The sequence below is a fragment of the Capsicum annuum genome, chromosome 5 (assembly GCF_002878395.1).
Source record: "Capsicum annuum cultivar UCD-10X-F1 chromosome 5, UCD10Xv1.1, whole genome shotgun sequence".
Lineage (NCBI taxonomy): Eukaryota > Viridiplantae > Streptophyta > Magnoliopsida > Solanales > Solanaceae > Capsicum > Capsicum annuum.
The window spans coordinates 151492473-151504542 of NC_061115.1; the positions used below are offsets into that span (position 1 = coordinate 151492473).

Here is a 12070-nt window from a genome sequence, read left to right on the forward strand (position 1 = left end):
TTGTTCTTCTTCGATTGTTGTCGTACTACCAAATTCATCTTTTATAGCTGTTTCATATTTTTTTAATAATTCTATAGGTGTTAGTTTAGTTGTTGTCGATGATGTTCCTTCTATAGGTTTATTAGTTCTTAATACTTTTTTGCTATTTTCGGTTAGATTTGCAAACCATAGTTTTACTGATCCTATTACTGTTTTTTCTATATATTCCGGTGCATCTTTTATATTTATATTATTATCTAATAATTGTTTTGTCATATATCCTATCCATAATTGTATTATTTTTTCTGTATCTATTAAATATATTTATGACAAAATCTTTAAATATATTTATGACAAAATCTTTCATTATTAGAAGTCATCAAAATTTCACTATTTTTCCTAATTTAAGAATTAAAATTAATTAAATGTATTTATTATAAAACCTTTCTTTATTAAGAAGTCATCAAAATTAATGACAACTAATACTTTTTCTATTAGTTTACGAATTCTAAATCAACTTAATATATATATATATATTGTAACATAAATATGATTTAAATTAATTTATCTCTTTTAGCCTGAGGCAAAAAGAGAAAGCAGTACTATATGACAAACACAAAATTAATAATCTGTCAACCATTTGAAACTTCTAATGACAAAGTATATATGTGTATATATTTATATTTATATTATTATATTAAAGTGTGAAAGATTTTTAAAAACTGATTTAAACTTTTACATTTTATTAAAAATCTTCGTAATAGATAAGATTATTTAATTTTAAATAATCAAATTTTACATGTGTAAAATATGTACAGTTAAACTAGTTGTCTTAAATATATCACGTGAAAAACTAAAATTAAAATATTATCAAAAGAAAAAGAAATCATTTTTTTTAAACATATTAAAAAGGAAAATAAATTCTTTTTAAACGGAGGGAGTAAATGAAAATTTTTAAAGAGTTAGAATTTGTTAATATGCGTGTCTAACTCAATAGTCGAGGAGTAACAAGAGAGGCATTTTTTCTCGTTGATGTCAAACTTCAAGGTAAGTTGTCAGAATCAATCAAAACAAGGGGGAAGAAGAAATGGTCAAAGTCCTAAAAAAGAGACGAGTGAAGTTCGCTTGTGAATAGGAAGAACAAAGACAGAAATCTGCGGGCAGAAAAAAGAGGGGGAAAAAGGAAGGGAAGAAGAGAAGGAAGAAGAGAAGGAAGAAGAAGAAAGTGCCATGGGCGATCTACTCTCATGGCTATTCTCCTTCTTCCTTCTCGTTTCTGTTCTTGGTACTATCCTCTACCAGGTAACTCTCTATTCGTATATTCTGAGAGGCAGATTTGGAATTTAAACTTGTGTGCTTTATTGTTGATCTCGTTATATTTTTATAGTGATAGTAGGGGTGTATATAGGTTGGGTTGGTTTAGTTTTCTATTGAAAAAAAATCAAATCAATTATTTTGGTTTATTAAAACTATAAATCAAATCAAATCAATATAAAATTGGTTTTTTTTGGTTTAGGGTTTAGTCGGTTTAGTCGGTTTTGTCGATTTTTTTGATTTTTTCATCTTTTTTGATTTTTTTATAATATTTATTTTTGATAATTATATTGTGATTGAAGTTAGATCAAGTGTGTTTTCATTCATGCGCTAATGAAAAATCACAATTATGAAAAATTGAGGAGCGAAAAATTCTCTTGAAACTAAAGATGAAGAGTGAAAAGTTTAGGTTTTAAGTTTATATTGGATTTTGGATTATTTTATTAGCAATTAATGGATAAATATTACAATTTAAAGGCTCGTATATATATATATATCTACTTTCCAAATATTGAAAATTAATAAGACTAATTGAAAAGTCTTTAAAAAGTAGATTATAATTAATATTTTATGTGTAAAAAGTTAAATTATATACATGCATATATATATACATATATATATATATATCTATAATATATTAAAAGTGGGAATATCCTTAGAAAAGTGAATTGAACTTTTTGCCCTTCGTTAAAATCCTTACTTTAAACAAAATCTTCCTTTTCACTATTTTTTCTTAATATTTAAACAAAATCGTCTTTTTCACTATTTCGTCCTAATATTTAAGAATTGAAAATTAATTAAATGTATTTATGGTAAAAAAAATTCCTTATTAGAAGACATCAGAATTTCTATTTCTTTTTCTGATTCAAGAATTGAAAATTAATTTAATATATTTATGTTAACTCTTTCCTTATTTGAAGTCATACAACTGATACATTTTTTATTAGTTTAAGAATTCTAAATCAACTAAATTTGATTTTAAGAAGATTTGAAAAATCTAAAAATAAATATAAAACTATTAGAATAAGAAAAAATTAAGAAGTTCCAGATTTTTAAATGTTTTAAGTACGTAATAGAATGTAATCAATAAATTTGTAAAGATTTGACTTTAAAAATAAGGAACGATTTTATATATATGTATATAAAATAATCGTAACACAAATATGGTTTAAATTGATGCGTCTCTCTTATCCTGTGGCAACAAGGGAAAGAGGTATACAAATATAAAAGTGATACCATCAACCACTTGGAATTGGAAAACATATATGTGTATATGTTTATGTTTACATTATTGCATTAAAGTGTGAAAGATTTTTGAAAAGTGATTTGAACTTTTACACTTTATTAAAAATCTCCACAATAGATAAAGTTATTTAATTTTAAATAATCAAACGTTACACGTGCAAGGCACGTGCGACTAAACTAGCATATACACACACACATATATACACATATATACACACACACACACACATATATATATTATGTCAGTTTGATTTGGGTTCGATTCGACTTTTTTTTGGTTAACACCAAACTAAACCAAGAATGGTCGTTTTTTTTTTCAAATGCCAAACCAACCAAACTAAACCATAAGTTGCTGCCATGTGACCAGGAGGTCACGGGTTCAAGTCTTGGAAACAGCCTCTGGCAGAAATGCAAGGTAAGGCTGCGTACGATACACCTTTGTGGTGGGGCCCTTTCCCGGACACCGCGCATAGTGGTAGCTTTAGTGCATCGGGCTGCCCTTTTTGGTTTGGTTCTTCGGTTTGGTTTGACTTGACGGTTTGGTCTGTACACCCCTAGTGATGAGTTTATGTTTACTATTTATTACAATTTACATACAATTATACTCTGAAACGAAAGTATTGTGTTCAGATGAATCCGAGTTGATTTCTCATATGATCACACTCAATTAAGAGTTATTCTCATATAATGGCCTTCTTTGTTGAAAAAAAGATGTGCTTTATTATTGATCTCGTTATATTTTTATAGTGATGAGTTTATGTTTACTATTTATTGCAATTTACATACAATTATACTCTGAAACGAAAGTATTGTGTTCAGATGAATCCGAGTTGATTTCTCATATGATCACACTCAATTAAGAGTTATTCTCATAAAATGGCCTTCTTTGTTGAAAAAAATTGAAATTGGGAAGAAAAGTGGCTTTATGAGATAATAACTACTCTCTTCATACGCCTTTTACTTATCTATATACGTATATGACTTGGCACAACCTTAGGAATACTAAATAAACAAATAATTTTGCTATATTACCATTTGAATAGAATAAGTTCAATGCTTTTGAGAAATGCATTGAGTAATGACTATAGTTAATAATAAATGTAAATTAGACATAACATGGTAAAATATTTCCTAATTTTCCAAGTTGGACACGTAAAGATGGATGGATGGAATATTAGTTAAGTTATTATCTTATAAATCAATCTACCCGGTGCTCGAATGCTTCTTCCGACCCTGTCTTAATTGATACATATAAGTTCTTTTGAGGTAGTAATAGTGCTTCCTTTTTTGTGGGTTATGGTTTGTCAAAAATTTCTGCTGCACTGTTACTAAAGATATTTTTTTTAATTTTCTTTTTGTGATGGGTGTTCTACAATGGAACTTGGGAAGTTAAGAATCTAGGTTTTGTGAAAGGGGAAATGTGGGGGAAATTTTGAGCAAATAAAAGTATATACAAACGTGAATATTCAATTTCAATTCCTGTTACCTTACATCAGCATAGATATCGGGTAATTCTGTCCACAAAGGCTTGGACTGATCAAAAGAAATAACCTAGTGTGTTTGCTTATGTTGGAAATTCAACCTGAAACCTCATCATTATCAACCGATCACTAGGCCTCACACTTGGGTGCATCAATTGCTAATTTTCTTCGAAATAATATAATTGTTGGCTACAGTGATAGGTTTCAATGTTGTTGAAGGGAGTGAGTGAACTCGGTCTTATTGCGCTAATATGTAAAAGGCGTATATTGGTTTGGTGCAGGAAGAAGACATTAGGTCATGAACTGCTTCACATCTTTTTTTTTAGTTCACATTAGCAATAGAACTGTGTCAATGTGAGTTTAGCATATCTGGTCCCAAGCCCCAAGCCCCGATTAAAGGAGGGTTGTAGTAGGCTCACCATCTGCGTAACAATGATTTAGATGAATTTTCTGGATAGAGGGAAATGGACTTAGCCAATTCATATAGGAACTCCAACTGGTATGGAATTGAGAGAATGATCAACAATAGAACAAGACTGGCTTTATTATATTTTAAGAATCATGGATCTTTACTTCTATAGCTTAAAATACATCCTTTGAAGTGATTTCTGTTCAACTTCATTCACTAGGATCACCCAATTTTTATCTAGAATAAAGAGTGCATTATTCCCAAAATGATCAAAATAGGCACCCAAGGCTGTGGCCTAGTGGTCAATGAAGTGGATTGAGTACCATGAGGCCTTAGGTTTAAAATCCTACGGAGGCAAACATACTAGGTGATTTCTTCAATTTGCTCAAGCCTTGATAGAGTTATCTGATATTTTTGCTGATCGGAGGTAGCAGGAACCCCGTGGAATCAACCGAGATGCGCACAAGCTGTCCCCGACACCATGATTATTAAAAAGGAAATTGAAGAGGGCAAAATTGGGTGTTCAACAATTCTTTGTTTCAATAGACAAATATCACTTTGATTTACTTGTTTGACCTTTGTGTTTTTTGTGTATTTACCATTTAATGTCTGATGACTTGATGTTATTTGTTAGCTCCTCTAGTGCTTTTTCTTTTGTTAGTCGAACTGAAAGACAAACAAGTATGTTGAATGTACCGGTTAACGTTATTATGTAGTGTGCACCATGTTGTAAACATAGACTGCATTCTCTGCATAGTGGTTTTCTTTAAGCCCTCCACTCTCTTTTCTTCCTCGTCTTATCTTCCTTATATTCAGGCTTGGAGAATATTACAGTAGCAATTATTTATTGCAGCTCATGTGCTTGGCAGATCTTGAACAGGATTATGTCAACCCTTATGATTCAGCAACACGGATTAACAGAATAGTGGTGCCAGAATTTGCTCTTCAAGGAGCCCTGTGCTTCCTACATCTTGTGACAGGGCATTGGTTGATGTTTCTGATATGTCTGCCATACTTGTACTATAACGTCCAAGTGTAAGCATCTATAGATGAAACATGTAGAAATTCGTTGCATGTGAAAGTTAATCCCTTTTACTGTTAGTTACCACTGGCATATTAACATATAATCTGACAACTGATTTTAACCCTTGATCAGCTATACTGAACGCTGCCACTTGGTATATGTAACTGAGATTTTCAATCAGCTTCCGTGGGAAAAGAAGATCCGGTTGTATAAGCTTGGATATCTTGTGATACTTCTTGCCTTTTCGATATTCTGGTATGGTGTCAGCAATAAGCTGCTAGTTCTCATCTCTGAAACAACTTGTAAACCTAACTATATCATTAGTTTGTTTTAACTCATGCCTAATCTTGTTTTTGATTTAGGATGGTTTGGAGTATTGTGGATGAATGAAGTACGGTGGATTGCTTCTATCAATGAGGGTTTGTACTCTCTTCCCCCTCCCTCCCTCTTTTATGACTTTAGAATTATATAGAAAAACTAGGATGGTCCTTAACTTGGTGCCTTTCTTTCAACCACTCGAAAGGTGTTTCTCTTTGTATAACTAGGATCAGTTATCTGACATAACTTTATCTTTCTATTCTCTTTATGTGTTTTGTTAAATACTTCATCCACTTTAGAGTTCCAGATGCACTGGTGCGACACTATTATGACTGAAGGTGTAACAAAGAACAAGGTAGCCTTCAAATTAAATGAAGGGAAGTTTTAAAAGATCTACACTCGAAATCGATGCATAGTTGCTTAGGAACTGAACTTGTTGAGAAATAAATAATGAAACCGATAACAACTAGCTGAGTGGCTTTGTAAAGCAAAACTGCAACTAAACTAAGAAGAGACTAAAGAAAAGCGACTCCTAGCACCTCACTTTGGCTAGATACATCTGCATTATGGATATAAATTCAGTTTCTGCAATTGCTTGCTAATCTTGGCTTCCAACTTCCTTGGCAGTGTACATCCTAACTTATCATCTTGACCATGACCGCATCAGATTCTCTTGTTTGGTTCCTCTTTTCAAATGTAGTATAGGCTTGTGCATTATTACCCTTTTGCCAAATGATAGATGAAGTTGAGCATTTAAAGAGCAAATGTTGTTTGTCTGCATCTTCATTTTCACATAATGGACATGTTGAGCTACTAGCCATACCCCATTTAATCATCCTGTCTCTTGTATATAACCTTTCCTTGAATTGCCAAATATAGGATAAAAAGCCACCTTGGGCTGTCTTTATTTTACTGCAAACCATTTTCCTCCATTCTCAGATTGTTATACATCTTCCTTATGGAGTATTTCCCAAAGTTCTGTAGGTCTTCATTCGATAGCCCCATCACCCTCCATATGCTTCTTGGCATTGAGGATTTTTTGGATTATCCATGTTGCCTAGTACTCACCTCCCAGATTGCTTTCGCTTTAGCATAGTAAATGTTCATTGTATCCGTGGTTTATCTTTCTTCTTGCATAGATTCCAATAATTCTTCAAGTGATAGCTTTGTTCCAAACCAGCATATCAGTAAATATTTAGTCGTCCAGCTGATTTGAGCAACCATAGTTTATCCCAGGCTACCAAAGCCTTCTTTGAACGTTTTGTAGCACTAGTCTATAGGAATCTTCTACCGACAATCTCAATAGGTAGAAGAAAATTTGGGACCAAAGGTTTTGCTGTCCAAGTGGTAAACCAAAGGCTTTTGCAGTCCAAATGTTATGATTCAATCAATTTGAACTTGTCAGTGGGAGTTGTAGGAATTTAAGTTAAAACACCTCAAGCATGTGTTAGTTGTTACATTTCATCATCTCCTAAATCTTTTTTTTCTGGGCTTCATTATTTGTTCTCTCCACCTCTTTTCTCAGGTTTGATCGAATGAAGAAACTGGGATTGTTCTGGCACTAGCACGGTGAAGCTGGCCGTCTGACATCTATCGGTTTACTAAGTTAATCATGCCATAAACGAATTGTGATGATGGCTTTATGGAATTAATCTAATTTGAAGGAAGAGTTGGAAGTTCTCAACTAGCTGGGAAACATACACACACTTTTAGCTCTAGTCATTTTTCTCTTTTTTGGTAGGTTAACTTTATGATGCCCTTTAAGCATCTAATTTATTGGGCAATAGGCATAGAGTTGAACTTACGTAAATCAGAATAGTGTTGTGATCTTATATCATAATGTCTTAGCAAATGATTTACTGAATGTACTATTTCCAGTGGAGATCAATGTTTAATTGTAGAAATGTTGTCACATGTTTTGATGATGACAAGATGATAATTAGAGGACCAGGTCCGTTGCTTACGTTGCTGATACACAGCTGTCACACTCTGCACAGTTTTGTCTGCTATTGCAACAACTGTGCAGGTGCACAACGTATTAGAATGAACACCCGATCCAATCAAAATTCGACCGTACTGTTCTGCACTACTATAAATACAAAAGGATGCTTCTTCCTCAATAATAGTTTTTGTAAATTGAAGAATTCTACTGTGGTGGTGAAAGCTCTAAGCTTAAGTTCTAATACTCTTACTGCTCATAGTGTTGGTATTCTTGAGTCAAGTCCGGTAATTGCTTTACTCAAAGATTAAGAGTAAAATTTTCTTTTTGCGTTTGAGTTTCTTAGGTAGAGTTATGTAAGTTTGTGTTAGTTAGAGTCACCAATCTTGAGAGTGATTTTGACAGAGTTGTCAAGAGGTGATTGTAATAGAGTTATTACAAATTAGAGGAACTTAGAGTTAAGTTCTAATGGAGTCTGTAATCAAGATTTGTTTTGATTATAGTGGAGTTTGAAAGCTTGTGAGCACAGGCTGTGGTTTCTCCTTTGAGCAAGGGGGTTACCACGTAAAATCATTGTGTTGATTTATTTACTTATTCTCTGAGTGTTACTGTTTTAGTCATATATTTTACTCAGAGGACCTGGTCTCTTAGCGGTATTGTACTCCTACATTTCATCAAGAAAGACTTACCTTCGGGGTACTATGGATTTGTGACTTTTCTTCGTTGTGCTAGGGCAGGTCCTGAACTGTCCCAACTCAGTTTTGCTAGTTGTAACTGGCATCTAACGAGCTATACAGACCTTTTTGCGAAAGATCTCATTATTGAAACCATCACGTGTATAATTGAAGAAACATTCACCAAGCAAAATATAACGCTGTGAAGGAGCGAAGGACATGATACACAACTCAAAATACTAAAATAGGAATGAGAGCAGCCAACATGAATCGGTTGACTCACTTTAGCTAAATTAGATATCGACCCGAATCAGATCACATGAACACCACTAGAGAATGAGTGGATATGGTGAGAATTAATCCCAGTAAAATTATCGACTGGCTCCTCCATCTTTCCCTGTGAAGCAAGTCTTCGAAAGAAGAAATGAAAGCAACAACATAATAAAGCGGCACTAGTAATAACCAAAAGCAGACAACTGTATAATGAACGACAATCTCAACAATATATGATTCATAGATGCACGTTGGGCCCTCGTGTATCGTGTATGCATCTCTACTAGACCAATCAGGAGTGGGACTATTGAGATATGTCAAAATATAAAGAAGTAAATTACTATAACGCCCCGAGACTACCCTTAGATGTCACACTCCGCTTAGAACCATAAGTGATCCTAAGCTAACCCATGACATCGGCGTGATTCGTGAGCAACTGAATAAATACATAAAATCAGAAGCAATAAGCGGAAGAGATGTCATTAGCTAAACTTGTGCAATACAAAACTATTCAAAAACTTACAACACTGGTTATACAAAGGAAACTGAAACTAAATACATCAACTTTGACTGACTGTCTATGAAGCCTCTACTAATACTGACTATAAGTAACTTACACATGATCCCCAACCATCCCTAATCAACACGACTAAATAGAAAATATAATACCGAAACTAGCGTTGACTCGATTCCTCAAATCAAGAGAACTCATCATATGCTGGCTGAAAGCTGCGTGCTGTCTGTTTATGGTGTTATGGGCTGCAACTGGTACCAACATGATGAAACAATGTAGCCAGACAAACATATATGTGGTTAGTATTTTTGAGATGTACTGAATATGTGGGGGTGAATGCAATAAGAAAACTAAAACTGACCATACTTTCAAATCATGCATGGTAAGTGTAAAAGGACTCACCTTGGTCATGAATAAAACTGAAAGCTGAAATATCATAAAGCGTGAATAGTAAAGTATAATCTGATAAGCTTAGTGAGTTATGACACTTGATTTCTAAAATCTTTACTTTTAGTTTTCTTTATGGGAGATTCTTATAATCGACATAAATCATGTGAGCTATTATGGAGTCCAACGTCTGACCCACGTTGAGGAGGGTTGTTCTAACCTTGCCATCAGAGTAGAACCTGAACTAGAGTGATCACTAAACTGAGTCCATATTGGGCAAGGAGAACACTCTCTAGCGAGGCCCCTAAACCTACGGTGACACATAGTTTCTAGAAAATAGGATACACTGATCCCATACCTCCCTCTCGGTGCTAAATACTACTCTCATATATATATATACATACACATACACTGTATGCTCATACTTTTGAAATTCACCTTAAAATAAGCATCTGGGTTTATAAATCTGAAAATCAATCATACTTCTGTTAATAAATCATACTCATGAATATCTGTGAGAATTTCATATCATGTTTGAGATCATAAGACCAAACTGAAATCTAAATCATACTGTAGTAATCTTAGATAATAAATCTAAACTTCTTGTAAATTGAGAGAGTCATGATAAATTCATATGCTCTTATTTGTGAATTGACTAAATCAGGCTGAAAATCATATATATTCACCATCTCATAAAAATTCATGTCAAAATTCTAAAATTCATCTCATAATAACAATCAAATAAGTGAAAACATGAACAAGGGTATATTCTTGTGCTAATGAACTTTAATTTCCATTATAATGTCATAATCTCGAAAATATGAAAATTGGGTATGAACCCTAATTGAACTCTCATAAATTTAATTAAAAAAAACCAAAGCTGTTGGGCACAAGGATGAAAGGTTATCTTTATTCAAATCCCACATACCTGATTATTTTTGATTCTTGAATTGAAGTTTTTGGGATTTGAACTTGGAGATGAAAAACCCCAATTTCTTGCTTTGGGAGAAAAGAAAAAATGCGTGTTTATTGAATAATTTGGTGTTGTACTAAGAATAAGGGATTTGGGGTTGTTTTGACTTTTTAATCAGCCTTAAAATAGCTTAAACGACATAATTTTGAGGTTAAAAGAGTGAAAAAAGACCAGAAAACCCCTTAGAAACTGTCTGGAAGTCGCCTGGAAATAGTCCCAATGACTTAGATCACGACTCGTAGGATCTCACCACAAGCCGTGACTTGAATCGTGGTCAAAATTCTAATTTCAGCCTCTACTGCCCAGATTGCGACTATTTCCTAACGACCGTAACGAGACATTACGAGTCGTAGTCTGCGAAGCTTTGATAGTGCTTCAGTATTTTGTCCATAAGCTTTCACCCTGGTTTCGAATTAAGGCAAAATTGGTATCGTTGGAAAGGTATTTCAAGTATCGATCTATTGGTGGGTCGTGAACTCAAATATTCTTAGTATACCAAAAGTTATGCTCATTTGAAATTGAATGTAGTTAGATACTTCACAATAATTTAATCGCTAAGGGAAGTTTTGACTTGTTTATAAGCTTGAAGCTATTTGAGGTCTTAATATATGTCTAAATCACTCACTTATAAAACTAATCAAATATTATGTTTGATTTTTCATGAACTTAAAGCATGGTTCTAATAATGTCTTGAATTTTTGAGGTGTTACATTTATGAAGAAGTCAAACGGTGCGAATATGCAATATATATTTATATATATATATGTTCATATATATGTACACACATATATATAAAATAAAAATAGTTTACCTAGCAATATTGTGCAATTTTCCGAATCAAGTACATGTGACTCTGCCACTGAAACCAACCCCTAAATCCTTTATCCATAAAACTTCTAGGTCCTGTTAGATGTCTTTTGCAAATTAGATTGCTAAATTGTTCACATGAGCCCTCGTCAATAGAATGACTAAACCAAGTCCATGTACGCTCACCAGTAAAATGGCTAGACCAAAGTTCATGATAAAGAGTATAGACTAAACTCAACAAGGAAAATACAACATTTTGTACGAGCAAATATCATCCATTAATGAGCATCTCACAAAGCAAGTTAATTAGCACATATATAATGCATTTCTAGCATACTTCAAATAATATACTATGATGTCACATCAATATGTCATAAAATATGTTGATGTCATGCTTTTACAATTTAAAAATATCATGCTTTAATCATAAAAAAGTATACATAGAATAATAGCTCGAAAATAGCACATATTATATATTTATTACGTGTTCGCCCCATTATATACTAGATAGTCGCGGCATATTTATATAAGTAATAAATCATGCTTTAGGAAAAGTAAACAATCTAAAGTTTAAAATCTCACTTAGCTTGAAATAGGCAATCTTCCTAGACCCGTAAATCCCAACTCTCTTCCAATTAAACCTCCAATTGCCTCAAGCTAGGCAAATTATCAATTAAAGATATCAATTTCCCCAATCGGGGTCATCCCCATATTTTAGGTCAAGTCTTGATAC

General features: G+C 33.1%; 1 protein-coding gene across 2 annotated transcripts; it reads left to right on the forward strand.

Moving 5' to 3' along the window:
• The first annotated feature begins 939 nt into the window (after positions 1-939).
• Positions 940-7684, forward strand: LOC107870890 (protein cornichon homolog 4). 2 transcript variants are annotated; one of them, XM_016717580.2, is made up of 5 exons: positions 940-1281; positions 5298-5463; positions 5585-5707; positions 5815-5871; positions 7296-7684. In XM_016717580.2, the coding sequence occupies exons 1-4, from the start codon at positions 1227-1229 to the stop codon at positions 5840-5842; spliced, it is 372 nt and encodes a 123-aa protein (XP_016573066.1). In that variant the 5' UTR covers positions 940-1226; the 3' UTR covers positions 5843-5871; positions 7296-7684. The 2 variants fall into 2 exon arrangements, with proteins under 2 accessions (XP_016573066.1, XP_016573065.1); XM_016717579.2 differs by having other exon boundaries at positions 944-1281; positions 5282-5463.
• The last annotated feature ends 4386 nt before the right edge of the window (positions 7685-12070 follow it).

Bases quoted from the DNA above. Each gene is read 5' to 3' on its own strand.
- LOC107870890 (XM_016717579.2), top strand. From the start codon at position 1,210: ATGGGCGATCTACTCTCATGGCTATTCTCCTTCTTCCTTCTCGTTTCT. The intron at 5,464-5,584 runs GTAAGCATCTAT...ACCCTTGATCAG, and splicing joins TTGTACTATAACGTCCAAGT to CTATACTGAACGCTGCCACT. The intron at 5,708-5,814 runs GTATGGTGTCAG...TTTTTGATTTAG, and splicing joins CTTGCCTTTTCGATATTCTG to GATGGTTTGGAGTATTGTGG.